General features: G+C 35.3%; 1 protein-coding gene across 4 annotated transcripts in view; it reads left to right on the plus strand.

The window, feature by feature from the left end:
* The window catches only part of EPHA3 (EPH receptor A3), a 405712-nt gene that overhangs the window by 326048 nt on the left and 60476 nt on the right, over positions 1–19188 (plus strand). For 2 of the 4 annotated variants that reach the window (XM_027979022.2, XM_060404088.1), the window contains exons 7-10: positions 2045–2207; positions 12167–12269; positions 12976–13043; positions 18562–18687. In XM_027979022.2, the coding sequence (XP_027834823.2) occupies positions 2045–2207; positions 12167–12269; positions 12976–13043; positions 18562–18687 (460 nt within the window). The remainder of the gene's footprint in view (positions 1–2044; positions 2208–12166; positions 12270–12975; positions 13044–18561; positions 18688–19188) is intronic. The other 2 variants (XM_042230433.1, XM_060404090.1) reach the window with 1 other exon arrangement.

Raw genomic sequence — 19188 nt, forward strand, 5'->3', positions numbered from 1 at the left:
GCAGTTTACAAAGTATTTTAAAATGAATTGTGTATTGATAGCTTCTATTTACAGAACACTTCTACATACATTATTTTGAGTTGTTTGATAATCTGATGAGAGTGAGTAAATAGGTTCCTTTACAATTACAAAAACTGAGAGTCAGTGACATTTGAATTTCTCACAGCCTCACGGCTAATAAACATTAGTTCTCTGTTTTGAATTCTGACAGTCATCACTCCTCATGTAATATGTTTTCCCCTGTATTGCATATCTTCTTCTAAATGAAAATGGATCATTAAGAGATGTGAGAATTAGTGGTATGGTCAGTTATGCAAAAAAATATCTAATGTATAAGCATTTCTCTGCACTATGCAGTTATGCTGTTTTTTGAAGTTAAAGTATTTCAGAAGTATGATGCCATTTTTTTCATACTGCCCCCTATAGGGAAAAGGCTATGTCTCTTTGACTGAGAGAAAGTGAGACCTAATAAACCTTCTTGTGCCAAAATCGTAGTATGAATAAATTACCTCCTAGCTTTCAGTGATCCACTGTGTTACTGTCAAATACCCATTTGATCATAATCTTCTATTTTTAAAAATATGACAAGACAGCAAATATAAGAATCCATGTTTTATAGATGATACAACACAATTAAAAGGTAATTAATGATGTGCCTCAGTTCAGACTAGATAGCAGAACCAGGGAACACCCAACTTTTCTGTAGAGTTGATTCAAAAATACTGCTAACCTACATTCATATCTTCTACAAACATAAATCATTTTCTGAACTTATTTGAAAGAAAGCATAAAACAATATTTTGAAACAATATCAACTTGCATAGGAAAAAGTGACTGAACCTATTTTTATTATCTAAGCATTTTAAAGTCAATGTATACTTATGTGTAATATTATTTTAAATATACTTTATACAAATATTTAAAGCACATATTCATAAATTTTGAAATTAAAATTTTTTTCCAAATATTTACATATGATACTTAGAAATATTTTGAATGTTTCACTAAGATTTAAGCCCTACAAGATCTAGCTTTGACTAAACTTGACTAGTCAAGGTCTTGACTATTTACTTAATTAACGATGATGAACACAACCATGTTCTAGATATATGCTTAATAAACTTTTTAACACATAGAATAATGATTTCTGTAAAGTAAATACATTCAGCCTTCTTCATTATTTAATATACTAACTCAAATGCTATCTGATACATAACCAGCATCTTTAGCTAAGAAATATATGTAATGCATGACTTTTTTTTCTGTAATGTTCTATTTAGTTTGCGTTGAGGATATGCATTGTTCTATATCTCCCACTCCAGGCCCCACCCCAGGTGCCAGAGACATTCCACCATTACTTGAACTTAGGTACTTATATACTAATGTATGTTAAAGGAAAAACACAATTCTATGTAAAGTCAATTTTGATAAACAAGGCTTGACACAAAAAGCCTTTACAATTCATGTGCAATGTGAACCTCCTAATGTACAATGTGAATTATTTGGGGAAATATTTCTAGACATTTATCTGAAGATTTTTATCTCTGCTAAACCACAGTGACTTAGATTAAACACATTGCAAATATAGTTGATACTAAAGAAGTTATTAATGTAGAATTGTTTAAAAGGTCCATAAAACTTGGACCTTTTAAAATTTAATAGTTTACAGTTAATAGAAATATTTCTGAGATGCCTGTTAAGCTTAATTCAAGGGATGTTTTCCTTTTTGAAAGTTTATTCTTAAAATTAGACTGAAGCTTTCATTCAGCTTTGGCTTTGAAGATAACTTATTTTCATCCACATATTCATTAACTGGCAAAAATGAAGACTAATTTTTTCCGCATTATTTGCTGGGAACAGATTATTTTATCCAAGATAGCTTAAAAATGCCTCTATTACATTCAGAGAGTTAAACAGTTGTCATATCTTATCCATCATATGAGCTGTGTTAAATCTAAAAGAACTGGGTTAGAGGGGTTCAGCTTTTTACCATCTGACATGACTATGAAGATTCGGTTTTAACATGATTTTTCTTACCTCAAAGCAGGAACAAGAAACAAGTTATACGATTCTCAGGGCACGAGGCACTAATGTTACCATCAGTAGCCTCAAGCCTGATACTACATATGTATTCCAAATCCGAGCCCGGACCGCAGCTGGATATGGGACCAACAGTCGCAAGTTTGAGTTTGAAACTAGTCCAGACTGTACGTATTTTCTTCAATATAGTGTATGAGGGAAAGGCTGTTGCAAAGATGTCTGATAATTCATTCTCACAATCAGTTTTAGTTAAATATGTGATACATTGGAAGTATATCGCTTCTTGTTGTTGTTCAGTCGTTAAGTTGTGTCTGACTCTTTGCTACCCCATGCACCGCTGCATGCCAGGCTCCCCTGTCCTTCAATATTGCTTGGGGAACATTGAATAACTTTGCATAGCATTGTATATGTATACTTGTACTTGTGAAAGTGTATATCTTTTTTGTCTTTTTTTTTTTCTCTTTTATAAATGGAACATATTCTAATGCCTGGAATGCTTCTAATCTTTTATTGGACATAAATTTCTTTGAGGAACATTACATAGTATGGCAATATTTTATTAAAGTTCCTCTTAATTCAGATATTCCAGGTTCATTGCATGGTTCAATGAACTATAAAAAAAGAAACTTGATGATCCATGAGGAACTTAATATTGTTTTAACTCTCATGGATCTAAAATCATTTGGAGATTAAGGATATCTAAACTTCATTCATCACCTCATTCACATTCACAAGTAATTTGGATAGTCTTGTGTGTCTGACTCTAAATTTATAAAATTGGCAAACATTTTCCCAGTAGCATTCTGCTTTTCTTCAAATGCATTTGCTTCATATTAGAAAAAACCTCAACTAAAATATAATTTTAAAAAGATAAAATCATGGCTACAACATTAATTAAAATGAACACAGACTGAAGATTTAATTTACCTTATTAATGAAGAAGGTAGTAACAAACAGATTTAAAGGGAAATATGAAGAACAAATGCATATATAGATATACATACATATTTGTATGTTTGTGTCTGTTTGTGTGTATGAGTGTAGACCATCAGGAAAACTTACATAAACTGGTTAATCCAAATCTGGTTAATATACTATAGGATAATAAATATAATGATTGAGGTCATCTTTTCTAACATAAACCAGTCATATCTCTAGATAATGAATCATTCTAATTGTAATGAGAAAAATTATATACTGTATATAACTATTCTTAGTTTTTTACTTAGAACTAATTTCACAGTTGTAAAACAGGCTAGAAAGACAAAGATGAACACTCTTTAGAAACAGATTATCAAGGGAGAGTCTGACAATGCCCAGCATACAACTGAAATGAAACCCAGTAATCTCTTTTGACAGTTCCAAAGTGCCTTTTCTCTCCATATCTATATTTCCTATTTTGTAAATATTTGATTCATGATACAAAGTTACATTGTTATTGGTATGGTAGTATTTTATGCCCAAATTTCATGTTTCATAGAAATATTCAAGATTAACAAAAATTATAAAAGCTGTTTAAGTTAACATGATAAAACAAATATTTTATGGCACACTTTTTGTCAGACAATTAGAAATGCTACTTATAATAACTAGCTCTACCTTCTGCAAGGTATGAGAACCTAGCGTTAGAATTCACTAGCTCACAGCTGAAACATGACAATTCCTCTACTCAAAGGGGTGCTGCCATCCTCAAAAACATAAATCTACACAGTTGGCCCTCAAGATCGATGGGTTCCACATTCACAGATCCAAACAACCTTGAATCAAAAGTGTACAAAAGGAGAAAGTCAAGGGATATCTGGAGTAGCAGGCAAGTTTGGCCTTGGAGTACAAAATGAAGCAGGACAGAGGGAAACTGAGTTTTGCCAAGAAAATACACTGGTCATAGCAAATACCCTCTTCAAAAAACACAAGAGATGACTGTACACATGAATATCACCAGATGGTCAATACTGAAATCAGATTAATTATAGTCTATGCAGCCAAAAATAGGAAAGCTTTGTATAATCTGCAAAAACAAGACCAGGAGTGACTGTGGCTCAGATCATGAACTCCTAGTTGCAAAATTCAGACTTAAATTGAAGAACATAGGGAAAACCAATAGGCCATTCAGCTATAAACTAAATCAAATCCCTTATGATTACATAGTGGAAGTGACAAATTGATTCAAGGGATTAGGTCTGATAGACACAGTGCCTGAAGAACTATGGGCTGAGGTTCGTGACATAGTACAGGAGGCCATCCCCATCCCCAAGAATAGAAATGCAAAAAGACACAGTGGTTGTCTCAGGAGGACTTACAAATAGCTGAGAAAAGAAGAGAAGCTAAAGGCAAAGGAGAAAAGGAAAGATATATCCATTTGAGTGCAAAGTTCGAGAGAAGAGCAAGGAGAGATAAGAAAGCCTTCTTAAATGAACAATGCAAAGGAAAAGATGAAAGCAATAGAATGGGAAACACTAGAGATCTCTTCAAGAAAATTAGAGATACAAAGGGAGCATTTCATGCAAAGATAGGCCCAATAAAGAACAGAAACAGTGTGGACCTAACAGAAGCAGAAGATATTAAGAAGAGGTCACAAGAATACCCAGAAGAAATATACAAAAAAGATCTTAATGACCCAGATAGCCACAATGGTGTGGTCACTCACACAGAGCCAGACATCCTGGAGTGTGAAGTCAAGTGGGCCTTAGGAAGCAATACTGCTAACAAAATTAGTGAAGTGATGGAATTTCAGCCGAGCTACTTCAAAACCTAGCAGATGATGCTGTGAAAGTGCTGCACTCAATATGCCAGCAAATTTGAAAAACTCAGCAGTGGCCACAGGACTGGAAAATATGTTTTCATTCCAATCCCAAGGAAGGGCAATGCCAAAGAACATTCAAACTACTACACAATTGCAATTATTTACAATTGACGGGTTCCAAATTGAGAAAGGGGTACGTCAAGGCTATATATTGTCACCCTGCTTATTTAACTTACATGCACAGTAAATCATGTGAAATGCCAGGCTTGATGAAGCACAAACTGGAATAACGACTAAAGGGAGAAATATCAATAACTTCAGATATGCAGATGACACCACCATTATGGCAGAAAGCAAAGAGGAATTAAAGAGCCTCTTGCTGAAGATGAACAAGGAAGTAAAACGCTGGCTTAAAACTCAGCATTTAAAAAATGAAGATCATGGCAACTGGTCCCATTACTTCAGGGCAAATAGATGGGGAAAAACTGGAAGCAGAGACAGACTTTATTTTCTTGGGTTCCAAAATCACTGTGGACAGTGACTGCAACCATGAAATTAAAAACACTCTTTGTAAGAAAAGCAATGAGAAGCCTAGACAGTGAATTAAAAAGCAGAGATATTACTTTGCCTATAAGTTCCATATAGTCAAAGCTATGGTTTTTCCAGTAGTCATGTATGTATGTGAGAGTGGGGCAATAAAAAAGGCTGAGTGCCAAAGAATTGATGCCTTTGAACTGTGGTATTGGAGAAGACTCTTGAGAGTCCCAGGGACTGCAAGGAGATCAAACCAGTCAATCCTAAAGGAATTCAACCCTGAATATTTATTGGAAGGACTGATGCTGAAGCTGAACTCCAACACTATGGGAAGAACCAACTCATTGAAAAAGACCCTGATTCTGGGAAAGATTGAAGGCACAAGGAGAAGGGCATGACAAAGGATGAGATGGGGGGATGACATCACCAATTCAGGGGACATGAGCTTGAGCAAGCTCCGGGAATGGTGAAGACAGGGAAGCCTGGCCTGCTGCAGTCCATGGGGTCACAAAAAATTGGAGAAGACTGAGCAACTGAACAGTAACAGCAGCAATATTTAATATCTTGTGATAAACCATAGTGGAATAGAATAGGAAAGAATTTGAAAAAGAATATATATGTATAACTGCCACTTTGTTGTAGAGCAGAAATTAATTAATACAGCATTGTAAATACACTAGACTGTACTTCAATAAACTTTTTATAAAACATATATATATATATATATATATATATATATATGCAAAAAAATTCCAGAAAATTCCAAAAAGCACATCTTTAATTTATGGCAATCCAGCAGCCATTTACATTGCATTAATTTTTATTATCTATTATTAGTAATCTAGAGATGCTTCAATGTATAAGGCAGGATGTGTTTAAGTTATATGTAAATACTACACCAATTTATAAAAGGGACTTTAGCATACTTAAATTTTGGTATCTATAGAAGGTCCTGGAACCAATCCCCCTTGGGTAGCGAAGGGGATTCAAGTCTCAGTTATGGAGTCTGTACGTTGCTGCTGCTAAGTCGCTTCAGTCGTGTCCGACTCTGTGTGACCCCATAGACGGCAGCCCACCAGGCTCTGCCGTCCCTGGGATTCACCAGGCAAGAACACTGGAGTGGGTTGCCATTTCCTTCTCCAATGCATGAAAGTGAAAAGTGAAAGTGAGGTCACTCAGTCGTGTCTGACTCTTCGTGACCCCATGGACTGCAGCCTACCAGGCTCCTCCATCCATGGGATTTTCCAGACAAGAGTACTGGAGTGGGGTGCCATCGCCTTCTCCAGTCTGTATGGTAGACCTCGCCTAATCTTCCTGTGATGGAATAAACACGGAGAAATCACCCTTTGAAGACATAAAAACAAGGTGATGCAAAATACCGTGGAAGTCCAAACCTCCATGAAGAGGTTTAAAACAAATTTAAAATTTTAGATGCCACAATAATAAAATATAATTGCAATTTAAAATTTGCAGTTCTAAATCTTTTTATAAATTTTAAATGCCACAAAGTAAGTTCCTCATTTTGAAATAACTGTAGATTGAATTTTTTCAAACTTTTAAACAGTTATTGGCATTAACAACACCAAAATGAATATTTGCTTTAACAAGAGAGATCACAAATCACAGAACTATAAAAATCAAATATTTATTATATAGTGTTACAAACTAGGCATATTGAGGAGCAGGAGGTACAGAACACCATTAGATAAATATGTATTATATTAATGCGTAGTTTGGAACACCAGTCTAACCTCACACATTCTTAATTAGCAGTTAACCCTATCTGATAAGCAAATTTGCAAAACCAACCACAAATTCTACAATTGTAATGTGATTCCAAATGTACCACAGATAGAGCTGTGGTCATGTTATGCGTGATCTTCTAATGAGGCATCAGTGTCTGAGGTTTAAGAAATATCCCATTTAAAAATGAGATTCTTAGAACTTTTGCAAACAAGTTTTATATTTGCTATATTTCCATTAATTGATAGATCAGATGAAAAGAAGATAGAGAGAGAACTTTTTTAATACCCTCCACCATTTATAAAAATCTTTCAATTGCACAGTTTGATTTTTTTTAATCCATTCACTCTTACTATTTTACTATAGATTTATTCCAGAGTTTAAAAATAAGTAAATATAAATTTAAACATTACCTTTTGTCTTAGGGAAAAAAAGAAAAAAAATCAAAACTCTCACTTCATTTTTTAAATCAAAATGATATCTTCATAAGAACTCTAAGGATTTTTCTTATTTATTACAGATTGATATTTAGAAGATATAAAAAATATCTCCTGCTTGAAATTAACAGTATATTGCTTATTCTAGTTTTTATTATTTTTAATTATAAGGTTTACCTCATAAGACGTGTAAATGTTTCTTAGTAGAACATAGTGTACTTTTACCTGGAATTTAGTATTTTTTTATCTTGGTTTACCATAACCATACAGAGGCTGAGCAGAGCATATATTTTCCTAAGTGCTTAGTTCTTACTATCAGGTCAAAGAATCTGCCTGCAATGGGGCAGACCCTGGTTCAATCCCTGGGTTGGAAAGATCCTTGGAGAAGGGAATAGCTACTCCACTCCAGTATTCTTGCCTGGAGAATTCCACAAACAAAGGAGGTTGGATGGCTGTAGTCCATGGGGTCACAAAGTAAGACAAGACTGAGCAACTAACACACATTATTTATGTACGGGGAGCCTGGTGGGCTGCCATCTATGGGGTCGCACAGAGTCGGACACGACTGAAGCGACTTAGCAGCAGCAGCAGCTTTACATTTATTATCATCATTTTGCAGAAGAGAAAACTGAGGTTTAGAGAAGTTAAGTAAGTTTTCTAAAGTTACACAATTGGTAAATTATGGGTCTGATTCTAGACCCACGTATTTTTCTGACAGTATGTAAAGCATTCTCATAAACATGCGATTTGATACCATTCTATAAGCTATTCAGATACTATTATTTATTTTTATCTGTGGTCTAGGACACAGATTCATTTTTTTTTCCTCCTAAGATTAGATAGCTAGTAAGTAAAGTCAATGAGCCTAGAGTCTCCAGATTTTAGAGTACTAATCCAGTGTTGCTATTGCACATTAAGAAGAAAGAAAGTTATGCTAAGATCCACAGAAAACTTAGAGTATATGTGAGTAAAAGAACTTTCATAGAACAAAGGTAGCATCCACCAAAGCAAGACGTGTAGACATTATGAAACAGTGTGGCATGTTTGAGAACACTGACAGTCTAATATTTTAGAAACTCTGTGGGCAGAAACTGAATCTAGAGTGTGTGCTTTGTGACTAAGAAAGGAAGGCACAGTGCAGGCGTTAAGAAAAAGGACCCTGGAGTAAACTGACGCACATTAGGATGACCTTGACACGCCACTTCAGTTTTCAATGTCTTTGTTTCCCTGTCTGAAAACTGGGAAAGATCACTGTGCATGACTCCATATGGTTTTTATATTAAGTTAATTGATGTTTATCAAGTACTTTAAATATCACCTGGTATAGCAGTATAGCAGGCACTGTGTATGTGTCGTGTTTAAATGTATAGTACATAATTTGAACATCCACGGAATTTGTGAAACAAAAATATGTGGGATAAAGCTGAGTTTTGGCATTGGAAGATCTTACTGGATATTACTATTCAAGAAAATTGGCCTAGGGACAATTCAGTCAGCACCGCTAAATGCTTCATACTGTCTTTTCGTTGTTTTTAATGAATGGGTATGCAGCAACTTTAATCTCTTGGACCCTATTTTTAGGGGTTATTAAGAACGCCTGATAAAAGTAGAGTGGAACCATTATATAAAGAACTTTGTATATCAAAATTAGACTGTCATATGTAATTTTGTAAGATATGGAGTACTTTTTTTCACAAGCAAAATGAAATAACAAAAATAGATTTATTAAATCCTTATTATGTGTTTAGCACTGTTCCAGTATTTAACTTGTATTAACTCCTTTAATCCTTACAACAATGATACTACATCACATAGCAAATTGGTGCAAAGCCGGGCATTCAGGCTCTTGAGAATGTACTCCTCACCAGTCTTCCTTGGGGAAAGACAGTGGACAGCGTGTGTAGGATGGACGAAAATGGGAAGAGACTAGAAACAGGGGGAGCAGGCTGCTGTCAGAAACATAGTCAAACTAAATTTCTAAGAATTATAATAGATATAGATTGTTGACAGTATGCCACATAAAATTATTAGACAACTCTATCACACACATTTAATCAATATTATTCTTTCAAATGTTTGCCAATTTCCAGCACAAAAATAATCCGATTTGGTTATGCACTTTCAGATAGTCTCTGGGATTTCTCTACATTGAGAACTAGAGGGAATTGTAGAGAGGTCAAGTTTAATCCTGTCTTTGATGGAAAAAAAATTCTTTTTTTCTGTCATGTTTACTCTCCCAGCTTCACTGACCTTTATTTTATAAACTGGATAAAATTTACCAAAGCATGAGATAAAGTGATTATTATATGTTCGTGGAACACTATTGATTTACAAGGTTAAGTTATTTTACAAATGACTCATGATGTATAGCCAATGGATAGGGATGCATCAGTTCAGGTTTTCTGGAAAGCAGATACTATGGTAGAATTACAAGAGTTTCGGGGAGGGAAGGGAAGGGAAAGAGATAACAAATAGAACAGGAGGAGCAGATGTGGCCAAGCAGAGCCTCAGACTGAGATGTAGGTCAGCCATCTATGAGGACAGAGAGAAAGCAGAGAGTTCAGGATAATGAGCCTCAGAAAGCAACGCAGCTCCGAGAGTCTCACCAAGCTAATGGTGGGCCCAGAATGAAGATCACCCTTGGCAAGAGTCACGCATGGGGCACAAGCAGCCTGGCTCCAGTACCCTTGCCATGTTTAGTCATTGAGGAGAGTGTGGCTGCAGTGAATACTGAAGATGCAGCAGCTGGAGGCTGTCTGCCCACTGCAGGCTTGGCAGTAAAGAGACCCTAGCAGGCACTCCCACGACTGCCATGGAAGTATAAACAATAGTTTTCTGGTTGCAAAGAATAAAGTGCTTGCAACAGTTTATATTATGAGTATACCATCCTACCACACTCAGTTTTTTTTTTTTTCAAATGTTTAGAAAACTTCTAATAGTCTATCTGCCATGTTATTTTTGTTTTAATTTGCATCATTTAACTATTTCCTAAATTGAAGTATTTTGGAGAAAATCTTCCAGCCTTAGATTTTCATCAGGCTCAAGATGTGACCTTGGCTTCTGAAGAGGTGATAATACAACTTAACCTCTCTTCTAAGCTCTTCTTTTGATACCCAACTCATTTATTTGTTTAATCAGCATTTATGAATATAAAAACAATAAAGGGAATGTTCCAGGAAGGGTGCATATTTTAGAAAGTACAGAGATTAGAATGTTTATGGATTTTGTTAGCAGATAAGGCTAAGGATTTAGACAGAGAACAGATCCTAAATGGAATACACACATTTTATCCAGAAAGTGACAAAGATCCCTGCAAAATTTTATGCATGAGAATGACATAATCAAACTCATGGTTTAGTAGGAATACTCTGGTGGCCAGCTAATATAGGCAGGGCCTGCAAATAGAGATCAGTTGGGAATTTTTTTATTGTTATCCAGAAGAGAAATGAAGACAGAAACTAAAATATTTAAAAGAATTTCATGATTAATTGGATGCAGAATAATCAGGAAAGGGAGAGGACAGGTGACTTTATATTTATGGCCTACATCTTGGTTACTTAAAATGTTGTGGTCTAAAATCAGCAGCATCAGCATTACTAGGAGCTCATAAGATATGCACAGTTTCAGTCCCCACTCCAGACCGCCTGAAACTGCTTTCTTCAAAAGATCCTCAAGTGATTTATGTGAGTAAGTTAGAGAGCAAACCCTGGGAGATAGTGAAGGACAGAGAAGTCTGGTGTGCTGCAGTCCATGGAGTCACAAAGAGTTGGACACAATAGCAAATGAATAACAAAGTTAGAGAAGCATTGGTTTAGTCAAGGGTCAGTAAACTTTTTCTGTAAGAGGCTAGAAAATAAATATTTTAGGCTTAGTATACAACTTCACTAATTTTAGCATACAAGCTGCCATACACAATGAACAAATAAATGAATGTGGCTGTACTCCAATGCAATTTTATTTATGGACACCAAAGTTTGAATTTCATATAATTGTCTCATATCACAAAATCTTCTCTTGACCTGTTACAACCATTAAAAAACATAAGTTGTTCTGAGTCTCTGAGCTATACAAAAACTGATGGCAGGCCAGATCTGGCTCCTGGAGAACATTTGCTAATACCTGGTGTTGGTGAGTGAATGAGTGATGGGCCATTTGCTAAGGTAGGAACTACAGGGACAGGAGCAATTTGTTGGTGAGGACAAATTGTTGGGTCCATAGGACAGGTATCATACCATCTTTTAAATAAATACAGATGTTAGAGACTAAGCAAACTAATGAGAAAGTTTTTATAATTTCATTCTGGGAAACTTGAACTATCCCCTGGATTTCTCTGATGATTTCTGTTTATCTGATGAGCCTCTTGCCAATGAGTATAGAGAAAACTAGTTCACATGTTTCGTGCAGTAGGTGCTCAACTAGTTGTGAGCATTTCATACCATGAAAACAGAGTATTTATTCTTATTAATCAGAAACTTCAAGTAAAATTATACAAAATGTCTATCATTTTACACTAAATGAAGAATTCTTTTTACGTTGTATTAGACAGCAAGCCATCTTGTATGTAAAAGCAGAATAAATATGACCTAATTGATCAACTTTTTCAGGGAAGGGTTTGTTATGCTCTGTTGATGCCTAGTTTTTTCTTATTGTTTTCTCTCCCACCTCACAGCTTTCTCCATCTCTGGTGAAAATAGCCAAGTGGTAATGATTGCCATTTCAGCGGCGGTAGCAATTATTCTCCTCACAGTCGTCACCTATGTTTTGATTGGGAGGTGCGTTCACAGTCTGTTTTACAACTTACTTTCATTACCGCATTGCTTGTTCCCCTCAATTGCCACTAAACTCTGAAGAGTTTGCTCAGTAAGTTATTTTAACAAATAAGAATGTCTCCACTTGTATTCTAGATCTTTCTTTTTTCTCCCTGTCTTTTGATTCTCCACCTTTAGTTTTGAGTTGGTTTTTTTTTTCTCATTAATTTCTTGCCCCACTCTCCAAAACATACCGTTTCTCTTCTCTCTTCTGACCTCACTCTTAGTTTTTACTTTCTTTTTCCAATTATCACTTCTCTCATCAAATACACCCCAGATTTCCCTGACACTTTCTCACCCAGAACACTGGTAACACTGCACAGCACTAATCACTAACAATGGAAACTTTACCCTCCATTCATTCTAACAGCAGTTGTTTTAAAAAAATACTATAAACACTTGCTAGGGCCATTATAAAAACTGAACTGAAGGAGTCTGCACAGTGGGGAAGCTACTCTCCATATCTCCTCATTAGGCAGCTTTCCAGGATCCCCAGAGAAAGAAGCTTTCTCTAGAGGATTTAGAAAATATGAAGTCATTAAACTTTCACTAAAGCATTTAATTGTTCATAGAAAATGCTTTTTGTGTGTGTGCTTTGCACATTCTGAACATAGATCATTGTTTTCAGTATATTTATTTTCTGTGTTCTTTTCCTTTGATTCACCTCTAGGTTCTGTGGCTATCATAAGTCGAAACACGGTGCAGATGAAAAAAGACTTCATTTTGGGAATGGACACTGTAAGTTTCTAAACTGTGTTTGGTGACTTGGTTTTAACCATTTCAGTTTTAGCAGTTGTTGACTTCAAACTGGATAACTTCCCCCTGACAGAGAGAATTCAGAAGGTTGAGCAAGTTACATTTATTTTAAATGGAGAAAGGAATCCACGGCTGTGCATTAAGTAATTTTTACGTGGCTGTATTGCAGCATGCTTAAACTAACATGAAGGGTAACTGGTGGTTTATATTCAAATAATGCTCATGATGGGAAGTACAGAACTATAGTCAGCTCTGCATGGCTGAAAGGCAAAGCGTATCTTCAATTTCCTTATTACTAGTTATTTGCTGAAATCTAAATAGGAATCTTTTTTCCTTTCTTAACTGCCAAGTAAATATAAACAACCTTTGTTTATGTGAAATGCCTGACTCCATTTTGTCAACCAACCAGGAGAAAGCCTTTAGAATAAACTTTACTTTGGAGTTATATGATATCCAATTGGTAAGGAAGTCAATGCTTTCCCCTCTTATTTTAATATCAAACAATTTAGTCTCTTTTTAATATTCTTTAAAAGAAATACTCTTTTAAGAAACAAAGTATTTATATCTAATAAAAAGACTTTTTTTTCCCCCTGTGGTGAAACAAATCATTCCAGGTGTTTTGCTTTTCCAAACTATGGCTCAGTTTATTGTGGCAATTACAAATCAGTGGCATGTCCTCCTGGAAATTAGTACAAAGATTATACTCATTCTTATATGTTCTCCAATAATCTCACTGTAACTAATGTAGTCTTGTAAGCATTACTTTCTTTGGCATTCACTGTTGCCTTCTATAAATGCTTTCAGTTCAACGTGATACTTCCTATCAGTCATTGAACTTCCATCTAAAGGTTGTAACTTTACAGTAAAAACTTGATGACCTGTTGTTACCATGCAGGAAGCATATAGTAGATTAAAAAAAAAGAATTGTTTTCCAAAATGTAAGTTAAAGTAGGATGGACAGAAAGGCAGAGTTCACAGAGAGCATTGTTTGATTTTTCTATCTCATTATAGAATAATTCACAAAAAAACAATATCAATAATATAATATCAATATCTCAATCCAGGGTAGTTAGGTTTGCAACTCAAAGGTTTTTAAAGAGTACATGAACAAGTTACAGGATATTTATCTAGCTTTTCCTTCCTGATCCCACAAAACCCTGCATCACATTCACCATGCATAAATTAGTCAAAGCAGTTGCATTCCTGTGGATTAGGTTGATCTTAATCTGAGTTGGACAATGGATGTAAATACTGTCTTTAGAGCAGGCCATACTGATCTGGTTCTTTATATAGGAATTATAAATCTCATAAACTTGAAGCATTGATAAATTTCTGTGTGCCAGTTTTAAGCAGGTTCCTCTATGACTCCAATCTGCTTTAGCTGTTGGTTTTTATGGTAGAGTTTGCTGAAGCTTTAATTTTCTTCAAATGCACAATATACTTATGATAGCCAAACAAAAACGAAATGTGTTTTGCCCTAGCTTTAAGGACATAAAGTAACTTATATGCCTGTCATAAACTTTCTGTGTCTTAATGCTACAGCTGGTTTATTTCAGACCATTTATTTGGTATTACTTTGAAAAGCTCTAGCTATGAACCATTCCCTCCAGCCTTGTTACAAATCCTATAATATTGCTTCAAAAGGAAAGAAATGTGTTTCACCTCCTAAGATCCTGTCCCCTTGCCCTCTCTGCCTGGGCCTTTTTACTTTTTTGCTATCCTTAGGGCAACTCATGCTGGTAAAATGGAAATGTAAATTACTGTGTTTGCACAGAACGAGCTGTAAAGTAGTGCAGCTTAACACGTGTGCATGTGTTTATTATCTGGTTTTCTTGACACAGCCCAGTTACTCTGTGTGTTGCCCTTAATTATTGGTGTGAAGGGATTATGCGCTTGCATACTGAATCCCCTGATTCTTGAAACCTCTGGGGAAGGCAGTTAAAAATCAGCAGCCAGAGCTCCCATGGTGAACAGGCCATTTTTCTTGGAGATGTGTGTGTATGTGTTTATATTTGTATTGTTTCTCTAAATGTCATGTGGATAGAAAAGCCATTTACTTGATTTTAATCAATCACGAAGAATTTGACTGATTTTATACAGGAATGACTATTTAATTTTTAGATTATTTAGTAATATGGATACTCTCTAGGGTTGACAGGAATGGAATGGTAACTCTAAAGCACACTTTCAAGACTGTTTAAAGCTGGTGCTTATTTAAAATGTTTGAGACATGCTTCCTAACAATTCATTTTAAAATCTTCTTTGTAATTCCGTCTTTAAATTTATCTATAGTTGATTTATTTACAATATTAATTTCACATGTGCAGCATAGTTATTCAGGATTTTTACAGATCATATGCCATTAAAAGTTACTATGAGTAAATGGCCATAACTATGTTTCTATGCTAAACAATGTATTTTTGTTGCTTACCTAATTCATATGCAGTAATTTGTATCCCTTAGCCCCATATCCATATTTTACCAGTAAATATCTCCCAAGTTGATTTCCTTAAATTCAGCAAGATGGAATATTTGTAACTGTTTACTAGAAAGAAAATATTTTTCATGTAATTTTTAAAAATGCTACCATTTCCCTTGAAAGGGAATGCCAGATTTTCTTACTTTACTAGTCCCCAAACTTAAAATGACTAGCGGGAAAATCAAAACGGGATGGTCACATATTCTAGCCTCCATTTAATGTGTCTTCTTTAAAATGTAACCAAAATGACTATACAGAAAGTTTCTAAGAAGACTTCATTTCCTGACATCTTTTACTAAATCTTTGGTTACTTTTACTGTTTTCCTTACCCCAAAGCAAGAAAATCCATTTGCTTGTTTTAACAGTAAAATGTTTTAGTATTGATAATGTAGAAATAGTTCTAGTGTAATAATAAATAATAGTAGACCACTGTACTAAAGAGTGTCTATTTTTATAGGAAGCAATAATGTTTATAATAACAGCAGAAGCATGCAAGCTGATGTGTGAGCTCCAAAGAAATGGGCATTTTTGAGTTCAAATTCTGTCTCCAGGAAACCAAAGGATATTTCTATTTGTGAATAAACCTTCTTAACATGAAGTTACTAATAATGGCAATAGGCTCTGTCATTTTCTGGGAAATAACTACGATCACAGGCACTCAATGCTAGGCACTTGAAAAGCATATTTTTCAGAGCTTTCCTCCTCTTATGCCTCGTATGTTCTTTGTACTGCAGAAAAGTAGAGTTCTTACTTCAAAGCAACTCCACTCACAGTTTGCCCAGAGCAAGGGCAAAAAACTTACTATTTCTCCTTTTTTGTGAATGTTGACTCCCTAGCTATGAGTGTCATCTCAATTATCAACACTCTGCCCCTGGATGGAGAGTGGTTGCCCTTTTCCAGTGGTGGGGTCAACACCAGGCCGAGGAAGGAGGGTCACTAACCCATCTTCTGCTCAATTCTCCATGTGCTCCCTTACCTTTCATACCTATTCTGTTGTTTCAACAGCATCTGAAGAAGAGGCTGAGGAAAGTAGTTTTTACCTCCAATCTCTCCCAGTCACCATTCCTCTTATAATCCATTTATTCTTATGCCTTATATTTCTTTACTCAAAATGTCTATGAAAATTTCCCAGGAACATAAATTATTATGTGATATAACATGGCCTTCACAGAGTCATCCTGTAGATTAGAAACTAATCATTTCTTAACCTTAATTCTGAAATCCTGGATTCATTGGCTGAACAGCCATTGTGCTGAAGGCTCTCTGGAACAATTGCTCTCGTGACAGTCCCTACACCTGTTTCATGTGGACTACCAAACTGACTCGAAGAAACCTTCAGAAATTCCAGAATGTTCAGGTGTGATTTTGCCATTAGGATTTTTCTACTAAAATGTGGTATCAGAAAAGACAATGTCTGATTTTATTAGCTAATTTAGGATGTTAAAAAAAAATCTTTCAATAATATAGTGTGATAAGAGAAAAAGTGTCCACTTTCCTAGCTAAAATAATTTTACCAATGTTACTAAAATTAAAATCAAAATCAGTTATATTGGTTCATAAAGTGTGGGAGTTTATTATATTATTATTTAATGTTAAAGCATTAGTGTTATGTACTTTAATAGATTTTAGGTTTCCATTTTAGAAAAAGTTTTCAGAGAAAGTTTCTTGAACATTCCAAATTGTTTCTAATGTGAATTATTTTTCTAAATGATAGAAATTTCATTAAAATTAAATCAAATTCAAAATGATTCCCCTATATCTTTTGTCTGTGCAATTTTAATTTGGAACATTGTGAATATTTTCTACCTTCAAAATGATTAAACTATGAAGAAAGTTTATATTTGATAAGCTATAAGTATGATTTATGTTTGGAATTTAGCTCTTTGGCACCATTATTAAACTTATAGACAATAATTGTATTGCCTCTAACTATATTGAAAAGCTGGGTGGTCACCTCCCCAGGTGACCCTAGTGGTAAAGAACCCGCCTGCCAGTTAAGGAAAACTTAGAGATGTGGGTTTGATTCCTGGCTCAGGAAGATCCCCTTGAGGAGGACGTGGCAACCCACTCCAGTGTTCTTGCTTGTAGAATCCCGTGGATAGAGGAGCCTGCTGGGCTATGATCCGCAGGGTCACAAACAATCGGACACAACCGAAGTGACTTAGCATAGACGCATGTTGCAAAGCTCCACACAGTAAGATTTCAGTTAACTGATGCTCTGTCTCTCGTGTACTCAGTCATGTCTGACTCTGTGACCCCATGCACTGTAGCCCTCCAAGCTCCTCTATCCGTGGGATTTTCCCGGCAAGAATACTAGAGTGGGTTGACATTTCTTCTTCCAGGGATCTTCTCCATTCAGGGATTGAACCCATGGTCTCCTGTGTCTCCTGCATTGGCAAGTGGATTCTTTACCATTGACCCACCAAGGAAGCCCATATATACACATACTCACAGTTTAATTTAGATCTATAATTGAAGTGGAGAATTTTGAATGACTGTTAGTAATAGCAGAACAGTGTCAGACAAAAAACATGTTATTTTATATCCTCTAATTAATTTATCTATAATTACAGCAGCTATCCCACCTTATGAAAGTGTTTCACAAACTTTCCTTTATTGTCACATGTAATACTATAATAAATATTTGGTTATTTCACTTTGTTGAATCAGACATGTGTGATAGTGTGAAGGCATTCACTCACTCTTGTTATAGGTAGTCATTGCTGGGCAGACTAAATTCTAAACCATTCTTCTCTTCTTAAGAACCCCCTCATTTTCCTTCTACTGATTTTAAAGAGAAAACTCCTCCCTCTGTTTCATTACAAAGAACTTTTTTTCTTAAAGTGTTCAACTTATTTAATCTAAATTTTCTGTCTGATAATGTCTGTGAATATATCAAAGGTTGATGAAATTTAATGTCATGGGAATTTTTTTTTAGCTAATAATGTTATGATAATACTTTCTCAGTAAAGGTTTTATGTATCTAGCTACCGTAATGCCTTTCTTCCTTTCTTTAAACAGTAAAACTTCCAGGTCTCAGGACTTATGTTGACCCACACACATATGAGGACCCTACCCAAGCAGTTCATGAGTTTGCTAAGGAATTGGATGCCACCAACATATCCATTGACAAAGTTGTTGGAGCAGGTAAGCACCCCAGTAATCCTCATGCCAACCTAGTATGTTAATTACAACTTTACAGCTATGCATAAGAATGCTGCCTGAGATTGATTGCTCACACTCTCAGGTCCAGGTATACTGCTTTGAAAAGGGACATTTTCTGATTTAATGATGAAAGGCAAGCAGTAAATAAATGCAGGAGTATTTAATGGAATGTAATGATTTCAAAGGTACCAGTCTTACAGGTTACGGCCAGCTTTTTAGTTATTGAGTTTCAGAGGCGGCAGCCACAGCAGCTCAGTCTCCCCATGGCTGTGCTGATCATGTGTCACAAAGTCTATTTGGCTAAATGGGAAGCATGGGATAAAAGTGTGTCTTTCTTTAAATTAGCTTACTAAGTGAAAAATTTTGATTTGTAGGAAAAAAGGTAATTCTTGACTCTTCTTTGGAATTAGGTAACACAAAATAAAATTTGAAAATGATGTATTTTATATAAATTCCATCAAAACTGTATTGACAGAATAGTTT

Source organism: Ovis aries, chromosome 1, assembly GCF_016772045.2.
Source record: "Ovis aries strain OAR_USU_Benz2616 breed Rambouillet chromosome 1, ARS-UI_Ramb_v3.0, whole genome shotgun sequence".
In the NCBI taxonomy this organism is placed as follows: domain Eukaryota; kingdom Metazoa; phylum Chordata; class Mammalia; order Artiodactyla; family Bovidae; genus Ovis; species Ovis aries.